Source organism: Microtus ochrogaster, chromosome 6 (assembly GCF_000317375.1).
Source record: "Microtus ochrogaster isolate Prairie Vole_2 chromosome 6, MicOch1.0, whole genome shotgun sequence".
Lineage (NCBI taxonomy): Eukaryota > Metazoa > Chordata > Mammalia > Rodentia > Cricetidae > Microtus > Microtus ochrogaster.
The window spans coordinates 84,863,542-84,886,984 of NC_022013.1; the positions used below are offsets into that span (position 1 = coordinate 84,863,542).

Here is a 23,443-nt window from a genome sequence, read left to right on the forward strand (position 1 = left end):
TCATCATTCAACTAACAACCCTTTATTATCCAACTTGGGTAAACAATCCAAATCAGTCCATGTAGATGGATGAGAAAGTAGATTAAAATAGAAAAAGTACAGTTTTACTTAAACTCACAGACCATGCAGGAGCTCCCAGGGGGGTGAGATTCCCACCATGGCAAGGGAGGCAGAAGTTACCGCCGCGCGCAGCCTCCTACCAGTGGAGCCCCATCACTAAGGATGCTGTTAGCATGCAAACAGGGACCCTTCCCTGTCTGACCTGCCAGTTCATTTGTCGCTAAGCAGGGAAGGAGAATATTAGTTTTCTCTTACAAGCAATAAAACCATAAAAACAGCTGAGCTAGGAAGTTTGGGATAAGCTAGTATAGTTTCCTGCTTTTAATGCATAGATATTTAGACTTGACAGTCTTCCACATACAGTCAGATAGGTTTATAGAAGAATTTCACACAATAGCAAATACAGAAGTCGTTCGTGCATTTTATGACTCTGTTAATCTTCAAATGTTTAGACTTCGGAGCTGCTAATGACACTAAATTCAATGCCATGTTGGTTGAGTCTGTCAATCAACTTTGTTCTGGAGAAAGCGGCTCCAGGTGTAAAGACACCGCCCCTGTAAAACAGTAACAAGAGAACACAATGCCTGTGGCTCCTCCCCAGCCCTCTCCTCTGTAAGCGACTATCAACTAACTGCACAACTCCTGAAAACCAGTTCTTCCCTGTTAGCCACTTCTGGCTCCATCCCTAAAACCAGCCAAATGGGCACATGGCAGTTACTGCAAAGAAATTAGTCAGCAGCATGGCTCAGTTTCTCATGAGACACTTCCATACTATAGGTGTGCTCAAGGAGCTCTCTGAGCATCGCACACCTGAGGTTTCACGCTCATGAGGACTAAATAAAAACATGAATGGGATTCATTCAGCTGACCAACTATTAAGAGGACTAAATAAAAACATGAATGAATGGGATTCATTCAGCTGACCAACTATTATTAAACAGTACTTAAACTGTTTTCATCAACTTTAACATAATGACCAATAATTTGCAAAAATACCAAATGATGAGTACTAGAAAATTTTAATTACATTTTATAACACTCCAAATCTATCTGTATTACTTAATACTGTTTGAATTATAAGTTATGCCTGATTTGCTTTTCAGTCATGGGATTCTGTGCCCTGGTGAGGTTGGCTTAGTCCCAAGGACACCAACTAAATGCTCAGCACATTCCCCGCTCAGCCAGGCTCCCCTGCCGCCAAGGTGTATGTACACTCAGCACTGATGAGGAGCCGCAGATAACACTGCTAGCCAGCTTACTGGGCTCTTGTTCACAGTAAATCCACCAAAGGCAGATAAGGAACTGTCTTTGGCATCGCTTTAATATTTCTTTGGTCCAAACGAACACAAAAACTTGTGCGTGTAGACCCGACTAAAAATCAACTCAAAAGTAGCTAAACTGTCACATGGTTGAAAACACACTTTCTCACTAGAAGAAAGCAAAACTTACCCTTTAGGTAGGTCAGAGGCATCATTCAGAAGAGTCATGGCAGCCTGAACCATGGCTATGGGAGTAGCAACGTATCCAGCCTCTGCAGAAAAAAGTGAGCATCACCTCAATCAATAGTGTACACCTCATGCTTCTCATGTCTAGCACTGAGATTTTTACCAATAAATATTCTGACCTCTTAATAACAAAAATGATTAACATTTATGTAGTTCATGTAGAATATCCTTTATTCAAACTGCTTGGGACTTCTGTGCTTTAGGTTTTGTGTATATATATTGGAATATGTACAGACACATACATTAAAATTATTAGCCTGTTTTGTTTTGTCTTATGTAGGCTGGCCAGTGCCAGCCTGGAACTCAGATCTGCAAGCCTTTTCTTCCTAAATTCTGAGATTAAAGGGATGTACCAATATGCCTGGCCTTGAAGATAATCTTATAAAATATTTTGAGCACACCTGAAATTTGACATTATACAGAATCTGCCACTTGTGTCACTATTTGTGTTCAAAATGGTTTGATTTTGGAGAATTCCAATTGTGGATTTACAGGTTACAGGCCCCACCTGTACTTACCATTAGGAACTGCCTGTACTAAGTGCTTAGGAACTAAACTAAACTCGGTTTGCACTACAGTTGTATGTGAGCAACACCGTTCCATCTCCACAGACGAGCAATAACCATGCGTCACGTCACCTGGTCTCACAAAGCTAAAGCCAAGCAGCAGCCAAGCCTGTCACCCTCAGCCAGGGCTCGCCACCCACACTGCTGAGGCCTTTCATCTCTGTTAGATCCCTCCTTCCACACTTAACAAAAACAAAAAACTACGGGGGCTGGAGAGACTGCTCGGCAGGTAAGAGCACTGGCTGCTTTTCCAAAGGACCCAGGTTCAGGTCCCAGCATCCACATGCAGCTCAAAACTACCTGTTTCCAGTTCCAGGGGACCCAATACCCTCACACTGACGTCCATACATGCAGAGAAAATACCACTGTCCATAAAATGAAAACAAAAAATGTCCATAAAATGAAAACAAAAAATAAAGACTGACTGCATCCAGTAACTTAGTCTATAATGAAGTGAGACACGAGCACTTACACTCCTGCCAACACCGTCTAATTACCTTTAAACGCCAAGCTGTAAATCAAAAGTGATGCAGAAACCTGTCACCTGCCTTGATGAGACTGGTGATGTACACTTCTCCTGTGGCTCATGTGAGGGCTTGTCTGCACAGTGCTCTAGAAAGTTCTTTAGTCTTGTAGGAATGGACACTTAACCTTTCACAAGTTATTATGCTCCTTTATAAAATGTGTATAAAGCTACATACTTCACAGAATTGGAAACCTTGGGCCACAGATTTGACTCAAACAATTACACTAAGATACTGAAGCAGGAAAGCAGGTAAGCATATCAGCTAACTTTCGTATTAATAATTAAAATTTGCGATTCCCAAACTTGAATTATTAAATTATCATGAAAAAAGTTAGATATGTTAATAAAATTGGCCAATAACAATGTCAACCCATCTATAGACAGAATAATTTCAAAATATTTAATCCACGCAAATGTAGTTCTAAAACATACCACTTTAAAAATCTAAGACCGTGTAAAACCCTGAACCATCCTTCTGCTGTATGCACAGTACCTGGTCCTTTCACTTGGGTACAGATTCTGATATTTGGTTTGTTCTTATCAGTACTAAAACCGTGGCTGTATCCTTGCCCGAAGAATGTCATTGTAAATGATGAGCTATCCATCTGGGAAAGAAAAAGCAGAGGCTGTGCTCAGTAACAGGTTTCCTCTAGAACACAGTAAACCCTCTGTCCTTCACATGAGGCATTGTTTCCTCACTAAATTTAATGGGTCTCAAAATCCTGTGACAGATTTAGTTATTTCTATTAAAAAGTACTGATTTTGAACATTTGAACACTAATAATGCTAATCTCTCTCTCTCTCTCTCTCTCTCTCTCTCACACACACACACACACACACGCCCACAAAATATTTTCCTTTCCTTCTGAAGGCTTTGTGATGCACTGTATCATTAATCAGGTTTTTACTATTAAACATCAATGGCCAACTGTGACCACTCTTCCAGCATTGATTAACCCTGCGGTGGCAGGTTAGGGATAATATGCACTTAGCCTTCTGAGCTTTCTGGGCAGACCTGGTGACTCTGCCAGCCTTCTTGTTCACACATTTGATGGCACCACAGCAACTGTTTGCCTCATGTTATGAAAAGCAAAATGGTGCAGTGGAGGAGAGTCAGAGAAGCTCTCCACACACAGGGGCTTGCCTGGGACTACACAAAGTATTTTTTGTTTTGTTTTTCAAAAGAGCTTTTCTGTATAACACTCCTGGCTGTCCTTGAACTTGCAGAGATCTGCCTGCCTCTGCCTCCCAAGTGCTGGGGCTAAAGGCGTGCGCCATCGTGCCTGGTGCATGCACAAGGTATTTTTTTTTTACAAGGTATTTTCAACAGATAAACCTATCAATGTATTCTTTGCCATATGTATCATCTTATAACATGGGGCAAAAATGCCTTCTCTGAACTATAAATTCTTATGACTGGTGTGATGTGAGCGAAGGGGAGGTGACAGGAATGGGTAACAGGAAGATGAGGGCTAGAGAGATGGCTCAGTGCTGAGAGCACTTGCTGCTCTGCCTGGCACTGGTGCTGGGTGGCTGCAACTCCAGCACATTGCTCTCTAACCTCCCATACATGCTGTGGCACATGGTACCCACAACACAGACACAAAAAAACACATGTATTACAAAGAGGAAATTCCAGAATAATTAAAAGCAAGAAGGGACACAGTAGGATCACCGGTGCATCTGGCAAATATTACTCGAAAGGTACAAACAAAGTCAGGTCACACTTGACCCCTCCCCTGCCGTGTGTGGCACACACACTATATGATCATACCATAGTCCTTCAAGCTAGACACACATTCAGCCTCAGAACTATTTTTAACATGGTTTCTGAGTTGCTGCTCCAAGTAATCAGAGGTGGATAGAAAATGAAACCATCCAGAACCAGATCATGAGGGGCCAAGGGTGGACTCAAAGCTTGGGAAGGAATTCATTCCAGCAATGCTCTAGCAGTGCAAACACAAGTTGCCCAGACCTGACCAGGAGCTTTCTGCCTCCACAGTAGTGATCTGGCATCACTGGGAGGCTTCTGAAAACCTCAATGCTCGGTAGGAATCTTTTGTCATCAGCTCAGGATTTTCTCTGGAAATTGAAAACTGCTTTCTGTATTTTGAGGCCCCTCTGCAGATCTACCTAGTGTGGTCTAGGTTAATTCTACTAGAAAAAAGAAGACTCAGACGTGATTCAAATTCAGAATCTCTGCAAAATAGCCAGAAGTGGTGAGTCAGAAGTGTTTTAAACAAGGCAATTAACAAGGCCAAATTTTTGTATGTGTTATATCTTTTGGACAGCAGTGGGAACATGGATTAGAAACAAACACAAGACTGTTATGAAAAGTTTAGTCCAAATGATATGGGCCTAAAACAGCAAGTTAAAAAGAAAAGCAACACAGAATGGAAGATATTTGCAGATCATCACCTGATAAGAGATGCTTATTTAGGCCGGGCGATGGTGGCGCACACCTTTAATCCCAGCACTTGGGAGGCAGAGGCAGGCCGATCTCTGTGAGTTCGAGACCAGCCTGGTCTACAAGAGCTAGTTCCAGGACAGGCTCCAAAACCACAGAGAAACCCTGTCTCGAAAAAAAAAAAAAAAAAAAAAAAACAAAAAAAAAAAGAGATGCTTATTTAGAAAATAAGATCTTCTATCTAAACTAACAATGGACAAAGAGGAATAGACATTTCTCCAAAGAAGATACACAAAATGTTCAATCATAGCAGTCATCAGGGAAATGCAAACCAAAACCATGATACCAATGCATACCCATTAGATGGCTGCTGTAAGAGGGAAAAAAAGCAAGCACAGTTGGTGAGGGGGCTGGAGAGACAGCTCAGAGTCAAGAGCTCTCGCTGCTCTTGCAGAGGATCCAAGTTCATTCTCAGCATTCCTGTTAGACAACAACTGTCTGTACTCTAATTCAGGGGCACACACACACACATATACATATAGCATATATTTACACAGATATAAACACTACATAAAAATAATAATCTTTCTAAGTTGATGAGCACAATTTACATAGACATGTGTTCATCCATGTTCACAGCAGCACGCTCACAACAGGTAAAAGCTGGACGATCATCCATATCCATCCATAGATAAATAAAAAGTAGCATATACATACAGTAAATTAACCATTCACTCGTAAAAGGAGAAGAAATTCTAACATGTTATACCCTGGATGAACCTTGAGGACTATAGCTAAGAGAAGTAGGCCAGACACAAAAGGACAAGTACTTTATGATCCCATTAGTATGAAATATCTAGTAATAGCAAATAAAATGGCAGTCCCTGGGGAGCTGGAGGAACTAGGAAATGTGAGTGGCTATTTAAAGAGTATGGTACAGTTTTACAAGACAAAAAAAAAAAGTGGGTGGAGGGTGTAGAGGTTGCACAAAAATACAAATGTACTTAATACCACTCAATAATTAGAAATGAAAAAAATTGTTTTATATATTTTATAATTAGATTTTCTTTTTAAAAAAGGAAACTGGGTCTGAACCAAGGCACGTGAGATACATTTAGAGGAAAATCTATAATGACACCTGTTTAAGGTTGGAGAAATGGGTAGTGTCATCAAACAAGATGAATTATAGAGGATGTGTCAGGAGAAAGAACTCTAGATTTCGGCACACTGAACTTCAAGTGTCTACTACAGGTAGACGTGTGCCTGCTCAGAGCTCTGCTGGGAACGAGTACCATGGTTCCCGGGAAGCTCCAACCTTTAGGGACTAGACGAGATGAGACCAGAGCACAGCGAGCAGAAAAACAATGAGGGAGCCTAGAGGAGCACTTATCTCAGACGTCCCCACCCCCAATACAAGGATGGAAAGTTTAGAGACCTAGACATAAAAAACAACTATTACCTGTTTTTGTGTTGGACCTTGTTTTGAAAAATAACCAAACGAAAAGAGCCATGGGAACTAAAAGAAAAATAAAACAAAAAAACAAACTTAGTCATATTTTCAACTCTTCATGGGAATATTTCTAAAGCTCTTATTTCATAAAAAAGCTTACTTACTTTTACGAGAAGGTGTCTTCCAATGCTAAACTTCACAAAGAATAAAAAGAAAAGTCCTGCAAACATCAGCTTAAAAACAGAGGTGATGCCTCCTACGGTTACGTAAGCAGCATACTGAACCTAGGTGCACAATACAAAGTCAAGTATTAATCTAGTACAAAGAACAGTGTCTGCGCTACCCTTCTCTTTAGTTACAGTGAACAAAGTACTGTCCATTTAATGTCTGCATTATGTTTCCAAAGTTTGTTCAGAACATGACACCTATGTTTTAAAGGAATTGTTACAAATGGCAATTATCTTGCTCTACTTGAACACCAAAGTTCATATAATCGACAATTTATCTGAGTCTTCTAATAATACATCATTGCTCTCCCTAAGAGACAATACATTTCTCCCTCCTCTCCCCCTCCCCTTCCCCTCCCCTCCCCTCCTCTTCTCTTTTTTTGCAGTAGGGTCTCATTCTTTAACCCAGGTTACTAGTCTTAAACTCACTATGTAGTCCAGACAAACCCTGGATTTACTATATAGCCCACGGTGGCCTTGAACTCATATAAATTCTCCTGCCTGAGCTTCCTGAATGCTGAAATTACAGGCATAAGCCACTATATCTAGTTCACTCTCCATTTTTTAACCTGAGATAGTTTTCCCTTGACATCTCAGTATGAACAATAAAATACTTCACCAAAAGGAGTGTGCTGGTATTCTAGCAGGGGAAAGGAGACCCAAGGGTGGAGGCCAAGACATCTCCAAAACTTACTACAGAAAAAACTTCTAGCATCTGAAACACGAAGCAGAAAGAGCTGGGTGGTTTTTGTTGACTCTGCAGCAGGCCAGATTTGAATCATACACAAGGCTAGTACCATGGCCATGATCTAACCTATACACATTATTTACAAACTTTTTTTTATTTATAAACATGGACATCAAAATTTTAAGATATTAAACGTATTGAGGAACTAAGACAAACATAGATTACTTCTTATTAATAAATAGGCCATGTTTACTTACTGGAGATTCTTCTAAACTTTCATGTAAATAACGCTGAGTCCTTTTCACAACAGACATATCAGATCCCAAAAAAGGAATGGAATATGAGTTCAGCTCTCTACAATAGGAAACTGGCCACCTGCATGACAGAATCACAAAAATGCTGCATTTCCTCCAATTACTACAGTGATCACAACTTCAGCTAATCTATTTCCAGATTAAAAAATCAGAAACCTTTATTGAGGTGATTAATAACAATGAGGCAAAGAGTGTGCCTTTAGTTAAATTGTTTCTAGTAGTTTTCTTTGTTCTCCATGCATACACCTATAGAAGTAACAATGATACTTTGTTATTCTTCATACTACCGACACATACATGCAGTGTTTGATCCCATCAGCTTCTCACTTAACCATCACAACTCTCACATCTCCTCTGCTAAAGTTCTCACATACAAGGGTTACTCACACTGATTATGTTAAATGATCACTTTGGGGGAGGCTGGTTAGAGACAGACTTTCTCTGTGTAGTCCTTGCTGTCCTGGAACTCATACTGTAGACCAGGATGGTCTCAAACTCAGAGACCTGCCTGCTTCTGTCTCCTGAGTGCTGAGATTAAAGGCATGTGCCACCACCAACCACCTAAGATGTAGTTTTATAACATAAATCTGAACTGAAATTTAATTTTGATGCTGACAATTATGTGCCATAAAATTCAGAAAAAGTATTATGTGTAAAGTAATATTAAGTACTTAAATTTAGTATAACATGCTAGTTACATTTTAATTTTGAAAATAATTAGGAACTTATCAAAAGCATCTCCCAGCTTTTCCTAGTAAAACATTAATAGCCAGCCAGATGGTGGAGGCACATGGCTTTAATACCAGCACTCAGCAGGCAGAGGCAGGCGGATCTCTGTGAGTTTGAAGCCAGCCTGGTCTGCAAAGTGACTTCCAGGACAGCCAGGACTGTTACACAGAGAAACCCTGTCTCAAAAAACAAAATGAAACAAAAAACCACCCAAACAAAAACCATCAATAGCCAGCCAATGGTAATGCAACACATAGACTAAAAATGGTAAGGAATAGATTTTAAATTAATATACCTTCTTTTCAACTTCGAACCAACAATTGGGACAGGTTTCAGACAGGATGCACTCCGTAGTTTTCTTAAAGTACCCTTATCTCCAAATCCATAGACTGCTGACTTCCAGGTACCATCATGAATACATAACCCCTAAGAAAACATTCTACAAGTTAAACATATCTTATGGGTAATTACTGAAAGGTAAGATCAAGTAACTTAGAGTTATTACATTTCACCTCCATTTGTGCAATTAATAACCCTCACATGCATTTTCATGGCTCAATAGGCAGTGATAATACCCACTGGCTTGGTTATATCACCATTTACCCCAACACAAGTTTGTTCTTTCCCGATTATTCATGCTGACTGGCACTAATGTGATGGTCCTCTGAACTGATTTTTATTACAGATGGATGTCTCAGCAGATGGACCACAATAATTCACGCTATTATATCAGAGTAATTCACTATCTTAACTTTCTAAAATTAAAAGCAACTTTCACACTAAAAAGGACAAACATATATAAAATTAAGTCTAAATCTTTTTTGAAAGCCATGTATCATTTGCAAAATATTTTTTTATTAGCTTGAAAAGAGAGCCAAACAGGACACTGACCTCCGGTCCTGTGTGGATAGTCAGGAAGCTTTCCACAGCAGTCAAAGTACCTAGAGGAGTAAGAGATGGTAAAGGTCAGATCAAATCAAACCTCCATTGCTCAACCAGGACAAGAAATAAACTGTCAATTCAGGTGGGGATATTTTTATTAAGCTTACAGCTGAAAAAAATGAGAAAATCTGCACAGACAACAATTTTATTATGTTATTATCCACAGATCAAAGCAGTTAAGGCCAGGAGAACTCCCGGAAAGAAGACTTTAGCATGACTCTAACTGGTAGTATTGACAAACTCTCCTGTAGCATTTAAATTAACAACGCTAAGACTCTTCTCCAGATAGACAACAGCTCAACCTGCTCACCCTGGAAGACTCATCACAGACCTCAGTGGCAATGATTCTGCCTTAAACACCACTGCTTTCCAGGACCTTTCAGAAGTAACTGAAATTTGCTGCAAATATTCAGAAAAACACTAAATCCTCCTTGTGGTGGCTTCTAAAATACTTAAAACATGGGCTGGGAATATGGCTCAGTGGTAGAGCCCTTGCCTAACATGTGTGAGGCCCTAAGTTCAATTCCCAGCACCACAAAAAACAAAGACAAAAAAAAAAAATACTTAAAGCTGTTAAGATAAAAACACATGTAACTGGGCTAGGGATGATGTAGCTCAGGGTAAAGAGAGCGCTGGCCTAGTTCATCACGGCTACAAACAAGAAGTTCTACTGCTGTGAGATTTAAGTACCCTTATTAACCAGTAATTACCGTTCATTTGGTTTCTGGTGTATAACACTCCTAGATCTGCTGGAATGGAGTCAAAGCCACTGCTTCCAATGATATAAACCCCTTTCTCTGCAGCTTTCTCATGATACTTCGCATGCATTAGTTCCAGAAACTAAAAAATCCAGGACAAAAATGTGAATCAGAGTTTATAGAAACACCTAGACCAATATTAAATGATTTCTCTTCAAGACAAAGCCATTAAACTGAAAATAACAACATATGATCTGCAGCATGATACTAACTGTCCGATGGTTTTCACATATTCTGCAAATACTAACCCCAAGCCACAGTGTGACAGAAAAGCACAGGGAATGTGCTCGTCTAACTAAAAAAGCTGATTATCTTAGGATGTGTTTTGACTATGAAGTAATACCTGTCATAATTTTTTTAAATCAAAAAACCTGCTCAGACTGTATTACCCAAATGAGCTTTCCAGACGTTATCTATACATGCGGCAGGGTGCTAGAGAGGGCCGAAGACGTTATCTATACATGTGGAGGGGCGACAGAGGCAGAGGAACACCTGTTCAGACCCTGTCCAAACTGTGTGGGCTTTGTTTTGTTGTGTGCTAGGATTGAACACAGGGCTTGCTATGTTAGGCAAGGGTTCTATCACTGGATACAGCTTCAGCCAAACCAAATTTTAGAACAGACTTAGATTTATAGAGGAAAAAAAGATTAGAGAGCTCCATGTTAACTGAAACCCAGTTTCTCCCATTAACACTTTTTATACTGGCATTTGTTAGAAATAATGAACCAAAACTGATACACTGGAAACTCAACCCTTTTATTTAAAAAAAAAAAATTACTTTCATTTTGCATGTGTGGGTGTTTTGCCTGCATGTATGTTTATGTACCACATATGTGCTTGGTGCCCATGGACGTCAGAAGAGGGCATGAGATCCCCAGGAACTGGAGCTATAGTTGTTAGCCACCATGTGGGTACCGAGAATCAAACCCAGGTCCTCTGGAAGAAGTCCTCTTAACCACCAAGCCATCTCTCCAGTCCCTCTCCAACCCCTTTGTTAATGGCAGTACTAGGGATCCCACTCAGGCAAGTGCTCTATCACTGGAGCCTCCCTATCCTTCTGTACTGTTCATTTTGGCAGAGGGTCTCACTAAGTTACCCAGGCTGGTCCTGAGCTCACTCTATCTGAGGCAGGTTTTGAATTTTTGATATTCCTGCCTCAATTTACTGAGTAGCTGGGATTACAAGCCTGGTTTAAAGTTCATTCCTAATTTGTTCCTGTAGATTTTACCCAATGTCCATTTTCTGTCCCAAGATCCCATCCTGAATACCACATCACTTGTAGATGCTAAGTTTTCCTGGACTCTTTTTGGCAGAAAATTTTTTGTATTTTCATTTATTTTGACAACCTTGATTGTTTTGAGGAACTCAGATCAGCAATTTTGTAGATTATCCATCTACTAGAATTATCTACTGTTTTTCTTAAGATTAAACTAGTTTAGGAAGACAAATACATCCTATCAACATAACGTATTAACTTACATTTTCTAAGTTCACTGTCATGTGTCTATGTGCATGAGGTAGGAAGCACATGTGTCACTGTGTGTGTGGAGTCAGTTCCTCCCATCCACCCTGACATGAGATCCAGAAATCAAATGCAAGTCTCTAGGCTTTGCGTCCAGCACCTTCACTCACTGAGCCATCTTGTTAGCTGAGCTTCCTTGTGTTCGTGTCAACGTTAGACACCTGGCTGAGGCCTGTGTGTCAGGCTTCTGTGCTGTAGAGGTATGCACTCTTCCTGAGGGCAAGGCAGCTGCCTATCTGGGATTCTTGTCTCTTATCTTTTACTCTTTTTCTTTTCTTCTTTCTTCCTTCTTTTTTTTTTTTTTTTTGTACTAGGGGCTGAACTCAGCACTGAGCTAAATTCTCAAACCTTTCTGTATCTTCTCATGGTTAGTTCTAAACTGGGTTATTTGTGTTTGTATTTTTATATTTCTCTTATTGGTATATAATAGTTCTCCAGGGCTAGAGAGAGGGCTCAGCAGTTAAGAATATTGGCTGCTCTCCTAAAGGAGCCAGATTCAATTCTTAGCACCACATGGCAACTCACATCTATAACTCCAGTTCCAGAGTACTGGGTGCCCTTTCCTGGCCTCCAAAGCTATCAGGCATGGCACACAAATAGTACATAGACCTGCATGCAGGAAAAATACCCATAAAGTAAAATAATCTTTAAAAACCCAGGATCTTTAAAAGTACAGTCTGGACCTTTATTGGGGCTTAGGGAGGTTATGTGTGTTTCTGTCTGTTTGTTCTGGTCTTTTCTCAATGCCTCTGGGGCCCCAAGAATGCTATACCCCCTGCACACACTTTATAAATGCTTCATAGCTAGGAAAGCGGACTGAGAGGCAGCTCTGAGTGCCAGGGTAATCCCTGATTCTGGACTTGTTTTGCACCAAGTGAATAAACAACCAGAAGTGAGACTGGGACAAAGGGAATGGGGGGTGGGGCGGACAAAGTACAGACATGTTAGCTCTGACATGACTCCTTTGATAGATGATAAAATAACTTACAAGGCTGTCACCATTTTCTGCACTCTGGATTATTTTAAACAACACAGAATTGGTGTTTTTTGTTTGTTTTTTTTTTTAAGCCACATGTCCTTTCTGCTCTGATCCAATTTTGGTAATTCAAACTTTCCTAGTACTTCCCATCTATAACAGCAGTTGATAATCTTTAAGCATACATTATTCAGCATGCTGATGATGGTCAGTAGATCATATGAATTACATTCTGAAGGTGGAAAGGGAAGGTTAGTCCTGTTAACACAGGACTCCCACAGTACGACAGACCAAATCCTATTTCTATTTACTAGGTATATGGCAAAGATCAAATTACTTAACCTTCTAAGCTTCAATTTCTTCATCCACAAAATAGGGAAGAAGAAAGTGCAGATACGATTTCACAGATTATATAAGATGCTTAGCAGTGTTTGGCAAATGGCAAGCATTAAATATGAGACCATCTAAATTTAATTATATAATATATACATTGTAACACACACACATATTTGCTGGGGATTGAACTCAGAACCTCACACAGACTAAGTACATGGCCTACCACTGAGTTGATCACCTAACCTACATCAGCCCTCATATAAAACTTTTAAGTTAAGAGGATTCCCCCCCACCTTTTTTTTGAAATAGGGTTTCACTGTGTAGCCCTGGCTGGCCTGGAACTTGCTATGTAGACCAGACTGGCCTCGACTCACAGGGATCCTCCTGCTTCCTTTGTTTTTTGTTATTTTGAGTCAGGGTACTTTGTAGTCCATCTTGGGCTTGAATAGGATATCCTTGAACATCTGATCCTCCTGCCTCTACATCCAGTTTAAGCACTACAGTGAATGGAACCCAGGGTCTTGTGCATGCGAATCAAACATTCTACCAACTAAGCTACCTCCCCAGCCCAGGTGAGGGAACTTCATATCTATTTTTCTGTAACGTTGGAATGTACCTAGTTTAAAAAAGGGAAATCACAACAAAAAAGTTACTAAGAGACATAGTCTGAGCATTATAACATACTCTATTAATAATTCAGCTTACAGCATCCAGTAACTATAAAAACCAACACATCCGCACACAAAAGAAATACCATAAGATGAACAATGAAGCTAAGATCTCATCAGTGCTTTCCTTGATCTAGGCACACAACACCAGCTCTAAAACCGAGAAATGTAGCTATCAGCTTCCAAATGTCTACAAAATGATACTGAATATGCCTGCACTTCACAGAACAATTATGGATTGCTAGTTTTGTTTTCTCCTTTTTGATTTACATACCTGAGGCTCCCCACAGATGTCAATGCAACTTGTTCCATTTTCAATACATGCTTTTACTATAGGTTCTCCATAAAATCGATACTGAGGAAATAAAGAAAACCAATGAATTATTCTCACTTCATAAGCTTAACTGAACCAAAGGTCATTTTACAGCTGGGGAAAAGGCCCAGGCTGTAAGCACCTGCCAAACATGCATGAAGACTTAAGTTCAAACCCACAGAACCCTTGTAAAGAAACTGACATGGTATTGCAAGTCTGTAATCTATAACATTATGTGTATAACCTCAGTGCTCTTGATGGTGAAATGAGAGGTAACCGGAAGACGTCTGGAAGCTCATGGGCCAGCTAGCCTGATATATGCAGTGACAGAAAAGGAACCCTGTCTCAAATAAGGCAGAAGGTTGTTCTCTGACCATAACTGTACCATGGGGCATACACACACACACACACACACACACCAAGATTTCACAAGCTAAATGTCACTTTACTCTTGGAAGTACAGTATTAAATGATCAAAAAATCAAATGCTGGGCTTATAAGACAGTTTGTCAGGTAAAAGCACCTGCTGTCAATCCTGAGAACCTGAGTTCAATGCTAGGGACCCACATGGTAGGACAGAATAGTAACATACTGATAAACTGGAAAAATAAGGTAACTGTACTGTACTGCCTCTCACTACATGTAAAGGCACAATGGAATTAGAGGCATACAGGCTGGAGAGATGGCTCAGAGGCTGAGCGTGCTGACTGCTCTTTCAGAGGACCTGGGTTCAATTCCAGCACTCACATGGCAGTTCACAACTGTCTGTAAACTCCAAGATCTGACTCTCACACATAAAGATTGATGTAGGAGATTCTTCTGTATTCTGTGAATATGTGTTCTCTCATTGATTGATGAATAAATATGTTTCGCAGAATAGAGCCAGGCAGGAAATCCGAATAAAGATAGAGAGAGAGAGGGGCTGGAGAGATGGCTCAGAGGTTAAAAGCATTGCCTGCTCTTCCAAAGGTCCTGAGTTCAATTCCCAGCAACCACATGGTGGCTCATAACCATCTGTAATGGGGCCTGATGCCCTCTTCTGGTCTGCTAGCATACAAACAAACAGAATATTGTATTCATAATAAATAAATAAATATTTTTTAAGAGAGAGAGAGAGAGAGAGGGAGGGAGGGAGGGAGGGAGGGAGGGAGAAAGCAGAGTCAGGGAGATGGCATGTAGTTACCAAAAGAGTAACACATACCAGGGCATTACCTGTAAGCCACAGCCATGTGGCAATACACAGATTAATAGAAATGGGATAATTAATTGTGAGAGCTTAAGCCACTGGCCAAATAATTACAATTAACATTAAGCCTCTATGTGGTTATCTTATAAGTGGTTGTGGGGACCAGCGAGCAGGAGGAAAACCAGTCTAGTGGGCCTGGTCAAGATGGAAAAAAGTCTCCATTTACAACAAATACACATGCAGGCAAAACACCAATGCACACAGAATAAAACAAATAAATTATTAAAAAAAAGAAAGAGGAATCTCCAACTAAAGATAAAATGGACAGTTTACAGAAGAAGTAATTTACTTGAGTTAGATCCAAAAGAACAAGGATTTATATGGAAAAAGAAAACAAAAGTTATATACGAACATATATAAAAAAACAGAACTATTAAAGCTAAAAGCACAGGCTGGCTGAGTCGGAAGTAGTAAGAGATTAGTTTAGAAAGAAATACGAGGCCAGATAAGGAAGGAACAGGGAGTCAGCAGTTTGAGCTTCATCTGTACTACATTACTCAAGTCTCCTGGAAGATTTTAAGAGGACACACGTGCACGCACATGCACAGAAAGCTCCAAAACAGCAGCACTTTCTCCACAGGGCTGCTCAGATGAGAAGCAGTGCAGGCACACAGCGCTCACATTCACCATCTTTTCTTTAGTAACAGCATCACTCTGCATACAACGCTCAGGTTTGAAACTGGAAGCTTTCTTTCAACTCACCTCCCCTGTAAGTCAGCAAATTTTGTCAAATCTGTCTCCTAAAAATCTGTCAAGACCACATTATATTACCACTTTCCTAATTTTCTACACAAAATCCCCAATCACTTCACAGTAACCCATCTAGCCAATTTCCAAAGAAATATCAAATTATTATTTTAAAAGTCTGATAGAACCTCTCCTTTTCCCCCAATTATATTAGTTTATCTACCCAGAATCCTTTACCAGCTATCCATTGTCTACATTTAAAGTCTAAACTTGTCACAAGTTCTTAAGCATCATGGCACACCACAGCCCCTTAATTTGCACGTTCCAGCAGTTCTAAAGACAGTGTAATGTCACACACAGTGGTGTTTGCTTCTCCACCTGGAACCAGCGCCTCCTCTGCACTGCTGGGCTAGCTCCCAACACGTCTCAGCTATGTGAAACCCACAAATACTAACAAGCCACATATAAAGCACTAATAACCACTTAAAAACAGCAATAGTTCCTTAAAGAAAGGGCCCATTTTCCTATTGCCACAACACACCCTCCTTACACTGTTTCATCCCACGTAGCCATTTATCCATTGGGTGATTGAGAAAGTTCCCACTAACTTATCTCTATTTTACAATGCTGTTAAGAAGCTTTCTTTATTGGAACTAGAGAAGTCAGTGGTTAGAGCACTTGCTCCTCTTGCAGAGGACCTAAGTTCAGTTCTCAGCACCCACATCAGGCAGCTTCCAACTGCCTGCAGCTCCAGCTCCAGGGGATCCGACACCCTCTTCTGGCCTCCACAAGATCCTACGCACACAGTGTACATACATATGCATATAAATAAAAATAAAATAGAGATTTTATTTTAAAATAGACACCTGAGTCTAATAAAGACCTTTAATCAGTTCTCAACACTCCATGTTCTAAGCCAGGGTATATAAAATGATCCATTGAGTGTGAGAATAAATATAAGAACATTCATTTATGTGAATTTAGGATATGAAAAATGTCATTAATAGTTGGTTTGTGTTTATAATTATTTATTAATTATAAGTATTAATAATTTATTAATAATCGAAATGTGGATTAACACCTGGGTCACGTCAAGTGGTCAAATTCCAAACAGAGGATACAAGTGGTATTCTTAGTAGCATGGGAGAGTTCCACAACACCAAGGGGGTCACAATGATACATCATCCATTTAGAGCTCTTTTCTCCTGCTGCTACCTAACACTGCTTACGCAGGTCTAACAGAGGAGTCTGCTTGAGCTCTGAAGCCTCAGGCACTCCAGAGACAAGATACAAAGACTAACACCGAAGACAGATGAACCTGACGAGGAGAAAAACGAGAAGAGAATTAAAAAAACAAGTGAAGAATGGGGAAAATGAGCCAGTTGTGATGGCTCACAACTGTAATCTTAGCACTCAGGAAGCTGAGGCAGGTGGATTACCATGAATCTGAACACAGCCAAAGTTAATAATGAGTTCCAGAACAGCTGGGGGTTATCAAATAAGATTATATCTTAAAAATCAAAGAAAAAAATTTAAGTAAAGGAAGAAAATTCCAGAACAAATGAAGAGAGGGGTTCAAGATGAAAGTGAGGTGAGAGCATCTGGCAGAGACTTGAAAGAGGAGGGCAAGGCCTGGAAGAGCTGGTTAGAGCAGGAGCGAGGGAGGCAACAGGAACTCTTCCAAGGAGCTTGCTTTAAAGAGGGACACACAAAATCGGATAGCAAGAAGGGTTTATGAAATCAAGGGGAGTTTTTTTAAAAAGAAGACTGACATAAGCACATAAGTGCTGAGAGAGAAAACCCAACAGGGGCCTGACAACCACCTGAACCCCTGAGAACACGACCGGATGAACGATGCTGTCACTGTGGATCCCCTGCCACCGGGATCAGGCCTCTTCTGGCCTGGGAGCACGCACGCTCACCACAACACTATTATCTTAAAAAGAAAGAATCCGGTAAAAACGAAAAATATACCACCCAATAAAGATAAGAAAACATGTAAACATAAAACCTTCAGATGGAGGCATAAGAGTTTTCCCTTGTGACATGTCAGGGTGCTATGTGGAGGTAGACAAGTCAATATGCAGATCTGGTAGCATGAAAACAAAAAACTTCTGGCAGTTTCTAGTTTCATAGGCAAAAATAGCTCATTCCTATAACCCTAGCAGTCAGGAGAAACTGTGGCTGGATGGTTGTGAATTTGAGGATAATCTGGGCTACACAGCAATATCCATCAAAGGTAAAAAGGAAGGGCTGGAGAAGAGGAGGGAAAAGAGAGGAGCTGGAAAGTGATCAGGTAAAAGTGAGAGATGGAGTCAGTGAAAAGGAAGAGGTGTGAGCCACCGGGTGCTTCAGAGTAGATGAGAAAAGCCAGGGGGAACAGACGTTCTCGGGTCCGGGACGTAACACAGTGCTTCTACCTGTGTGATTTAATGCAGGAATTGGCACAGACGGGCTCGTGTTCAGGTGAGGAATTCTGTTAGACTACCCAGGGGTTGGGGTTTTCTATAGTACTGAACAAAGAAGGACAAAGGAATTGTTCTGAGTGTTACAGTGATTACAGAAATGTACTTGATAGAATCCAAGCTGGCTAACAACGAGAAAAATATAAACAACATTAACATTTTATATGTTTGGTTTTCCAACATATTGCCAATTATGACGGCTTCTTCAGATCAGTAAATATTATCAACAGTCATCTTGTAAAGGTCAAAAGTTTAGAATGACCTTTTTCTTTCTTTCTTTCTTTTTTTTTTTAAGAGACAGGGTCTCTCTCTGTTTAGCCCTGGCTGTACTGGAACTCTAAGTAGACCAACTCACAGAGATCCTCCTGCCTCTGCCTCCTGAGTGCTGGAATTAAAGGCATGAGCCACCACTGCCCAGTTTAGAAGTGACCTTTTTCATACCCAATATCTAATATAAGGGCAAGAGCTGTTTTCCTTTGAAAATACTAAAATACACTTCAATCACTTTTTTTTTTGTCTAAAAAGACAAGTCTTGCTAGCTTGAGAAAGAGGCAACTTCGGTTTCCAAAGTGCTGGATTACAAGCATACACCACCAACCACCTTTTACCACCTCTGCTGCTACTACCTCCATGTCTGTCTGGCCTAGATCATCCTGCTGTTGGTCCCTTAGCTACTTTTCATCTCAGAAACTGAAAAACTTAAACATGAGATCTTAAATGATTCTTGCTCGCCTTAAAAAAAAAAAAATCCAATTCCTAAACACAGCCTGTTAAGAGTGCACAGGACCTAGCTCCCGAGGATCCACGAACATTCTCCATTCTCCCTCAGCCTGGCTGGGTCTGAGTCCGACCTGGCTCCTGAGCAGACACATATCCTCATACATATTCTCTCTCTGTTTTTCTCTCTCTCTGTTTCTCTCTCTCTTTCTCTGTCTCTCTCTTTGCCTGTCCCCCTCCCCACCACCCCCGGCCTGGTCTCCAGACCCAGCCACACCTTCTTCTCTCACTTTCTTCAGTCTTTCCAAACACAGGCTCATCTGGGACCTCTGTAACTACTCCACAGAACAGGGCTCTTCTCAAATAATCATCCAGTTTTCTCTCTCCCTTCATCTTGACCTCTGTTCAAATGTCAATTCCTTAGAAACATGTCTTGAGAGACTATGAGAGCTGGTGGCGCAAGCCTTTAAACCCAGCACTCAGGAGGCAGAAGCAGGCGGATTTCTGAGTTGTAGGCCAGCCTGGTCTACAGTGTGAGTTCCAGGACAACCAGGGCTACACAGAGAAACCCTATGGGGTTGGGGGTAGAATATGAAAAACTATTGTGCCAATTCCTATATCTGATTATTCTGATGCATCTGACTTACTACTTCCTACTTCTATATTATATTCCTATCTGCCCCACAAATTTGTAAACACCACACAGAATTTTCTGTTCATGATTATGTTCTAGTTGCCAGAATAATACACTTTATATAGAGTAAACATTAAATAAATTAATCTGCTTTTCGTTTCTACCTAGTCTGTCTTTTAACATGCTATATAATAATACAAGAATTTGAAGATTTAAAATTACATTTGTTTAGTGTGTGTGTGTGTGTGTGTGTGTGTGTGCACATGCTATGATGAAAGTGTGCAAATCAGAGGACAACTTTCAGGATCAATTCTCCCCTTCCACTGTATGGGTCTTAGAGACAGAACTCATCTTTCTGGTTCGTCAAACTTTATACACACACACACACACATATATAAAGAGGAGGTGGGTAGGGTAGGGGCATCCCATCAGCATATTCTCCAAAAACAGTGTCACAAAAAGCCTGACAATTCTGGAAGATTTTGGTCCTATCAATCAAAAGACTGCCCCCTATGCAATTAAGGCCTTCAAGCAAGTCATCTGTCTTCTGCTCTTATGTTCCTTTGGAATAGAAAATACCAGTTTTTGCTAGAAATGAAAGGGTTGTTTGTTCTGACACAAAGAAGGGCTGATTACTTACAGGTCCTACACAGTTGAGGACAAGCGCTGTCTTTGTAGCCATTTCATCAAGTGAGGCTGGATTACTGATATCACAGATAATTATTCCAACTTCAGATGGCAGTGTTGGTCGTCCTAAAGTTAAAAAAGTCATTTCAAGCAAGTTCATGTCAATATGAGACCTCCTAGACCACCTTTCTATCTCAGTGACTGCTAAGTTACTAAATGTACTAACATACTAAAGCTTCCAACCATGACAACTTTATGATCTAGTTTAGGTACTGAGCAGGTGACTACTGTCTTCCTCACCAGGGTGTTTCCAGCACAGAACGAGCTACTACACAACTATATACGATCTAATCATAGCAAGTGGAAGGAGACCATCAAGAGCCAACACCATGAGAACTAAGGAGGACTCAGGCCAATTCACTTTTTAGCATTTTTAAAAATCATTTTTGGTTTTTTTTTTTCTGAGACAGAGTTTTTCTGTGTAACAGTTCTGGTTGTCCTCAAACTTGCTCTGTAGATCAGGCTGGCCTTGAACTCACAGAAATACACTTGCCTCTGCTTCCCAAATGCTGAGATTAATAGCATGTGCCACCGATACCACCACCACCTGGCTATTATTTTTCTAATGTGTGTGTATCTGTATGCATGTATGTGAACTTCAGTGCAGGTGCCCAAGGAGACCAGAGACCAGAGGTATTGGGTCTTTCCTGAAGCCAGAGTTACAGGGGGTTGTGAGTCACTCAACTTGGGTGCTAGGAACTGAACATGGATCCTCAGCAAGAGCAGTACATGTTCTTTACTGCTGAGACATTTCTCCGGCCCTGTGAATTCATTTTTAAGTAGTTCAGCCTACATAAAATCATTCAAGTGTATAAGGAAATAACTGGAATCAATCAATGCAAGTCTCCATTAACCCCTACTCTCCAGTCACCTAACTTTGGCAATGTAGATGGGAAGGGTAACTAAGTTATAACTATAGAGTAGTGGTTCTTCTCCGTCCCAATGCTGTGACCCTTTAATACAGTTCCTCTTGTTGTGGTGGCCCCCAACCATAAAATTACTTTCATTGCTACTTCACCACTGTAATTTTGCTGCTGTTAGGAAGTTATGTAAGTACTTGTGTTTTCCTATGGTCTCAGGTGATCCCTATGAAAGGGTCATTTAACTCCCAAAGGGATCTTAACCCATAGGTTGAGAACCACCACCACTACTACTACAGAGTCTCACTGATGAAGGAAAATAAAAGGAAGAATATATTTTAGCAATGATATACTTTCCAGAAAACAATAAATAAACATCCAAAATGTTCCATGTCATTAAGAGTTGTAATCGTCTACGTCTAACCAGAGAACAAAAGACTGTGTTCTCCCTCTAGCCAAGGCTCTAGTGGAACTGCAAGATTAAGTAGAAAGAATGCAGAACACATGTGGCTTGTCTCAGGTGGACATTTAGTTGCTAAACTCCAAGGCAACTCTAAGTCAAGTGCTTCCCCCAACTAGAAGTAGTGTGTGTGTGCGCTCACTCCCAAGTGTGAACCACATCACTCAGGAGTCGGCCTAGCAAGGAAAATACTACTCAATAAATACATGTTGAACTGAAGTCGAAGGAATAAGTAAATTTCCAAAACATAAAAAGCAAGGCGGAATGTCCACATTTTTATGAAGAATAAAATGCCTGCAGGGGGTGTGGCAGTGCTAAGGTTAGCTTTTGGGAAGATGAAGAAAGAGGATCACCTGGTCCAGGCCAGCCTACACTGCCTCAAACAATTAGTATAAGGACGGCTGGAGGACTTCTACAGGCAAAAACACAAACTAAAAACCCAAAACACAACAAATAAAAAACCGAGTAGCTAAGTGAGATAACTCAGGAGCACAGTGTATGCTTAGCACGTTCAGAGGTGCTGATAAATCTTTATCACCAAAATAAACAGGCGCACTATAATGTGATTGGTACAATTCAAGCTTTCTTGTTCCCAAACACAAATGCCAATGGACCTCTGAGAAATCAGTAGCTTATTTCTCTTTTCCACCCTAAGTACCAAGAACCCTCCAAACCCAACAGAACGCCAGAGATGGACCAAGGCGCTACCAAAGTTCTTATTTCGACAGCGGGGCTCCCCAAACTGGGGGAGAAAAGCCTTTCTTTTCTTTCTTTCACTCAGGGGCGGGCCAAGCAGGAGCCAAGCCAAGCGTCCCGTCTTCGGTCAGGGCTCGCTGCAGTCGCACACGGGGAGACGCCCCCCGGCGACAGGCGCTCCGCCCGGCCCGGCACTGCCCAGCCCGCCGCGTTACCCAGCTTCAGGGCCGCCTTCTCCAGCACTTGCTGCAGCTTCTCCTTGGAGCGGCCCGCCACGGCCCAGGGCAGGCGGGAGCTCTGCTCCGCGGCCACCTGCTCCCGGGCCACCTCCTCCGTCACGAACTGGCCGGTGAAGCCAGAGGCGCCGAACACCACCAGGTGGTAAGGCCTCTGCTCCGTCGCCATGACGAGTCCACAGCGAGCCGCAGCCCGGGGCGGACTGAGTCCACCGCGCCTGCGCCTCAGGCCGCGACCCCAGTACCGGGCGCAGCAACCGCCGCTGGTCTGGCCGCCGTCGCCGCGCCGAGAGCGCACGGCTCCCTTCGGCCCGCGCGCGGGCCACGCCCACGGCCACGCCTCCTCGCGCCTCCGCGGCTGCGCGCTCTCCCGGGCTGCCGGCGGTTGCTGCCGAGGGGTCTCCTCTGTCTCGGGCTGCAAGTCGGCGTCGCTGGTTGACAGAAGCGGCCGGCGGCCCATGTTGTCCGTGTAGCCTGCGGCCCGGCGACCCGCACGGCTCTGGCCGCCCGAGGAATCGCGTCTTCTCTGAGGCCGGACCGGGGCGGGCCGGTTATTCCCGCTTCTCCAGGGTATTGCGAAAAGCGGCAGCAGAGGGGTCGCCCACGCTGAGCGCTCGCTGGAGCCCTGGAAGCCCGTGGGCCCCGCGTGTTTGGGAAGCCCAGGTGGAGGCGGAGGTGAAGCGTATTAGCAATAAGGAACGCCGGTGACGGGGTTCAGTGCCCTGGAGTGTCATCCAGGCTTTCGGCTGGTGAATTTGTCGGAGACAA

The 23,443-nt window shown here is 41.8% G+C and overlaps 1 protein-coding gene across 1 annotated transcript; it reads right to left on the bottom strand.

Annotated features, from left to right (window-relative positions):
* Sccpdh (saccharopine dehydrogenase (putative)) lies at nucleotides 1-22,965 on the bottom strand. Its single transcript, XM_005348978.2, has 12 exons — nucleotides 22,655-22,965; nucleotides 20,377-20,489; nucleotides 13,949-14,029; nucleotides 10,125-10,254; nucleotides 9,364-9,413; nucleotides 8,768-8,898; nucleotides 7,687-7,804; nucleotides 6,679-6,798; nucleotides 6,524-6,580; nucleotides 3,151-3,262; nucleotides 1,510-1,591; nucleotides 1-614 (listed from the first exon to the last, which is right to left on the bottom strand). Exons 1-12 carry the CDS (start codon nucleotides 22,842-22,844, stop codon nucleotides 509-511), a joined length of 1,290 nt encoding a protein of 429 aa, XP_005349035.1. The 5' UTR covers nucleotides 22,845-22,965; the 3' UTR covers nucleotides 1-508.
* Between the last annotated feature and the right edge of the window lie 478 nt (nucleotides 22,966-23,443).

Coding starts and splice junctions, on each gene's coding strand:
- Sccpdh (XM_005348978.2), bottom strand. CDS start 22,844: ATGGCGACGGAGCAGAGGCCTTACCACCTGGTGGTGTTCGGCGCCTCT. Junction 10,255..13,948: donor ACATCTGTGGGGAGCCTCAG/GTATGTAAATCA, acceptor TGGATTTTTTAG/TTTCTGGAACTAATGCATGC. Junction 9,414..10,124: donor CACCAGAAACCAAATGAACG/GTAATTACTGGT, acceptor TTACTCCTCTAG/GTACTTTGACTGCTGTGGAA.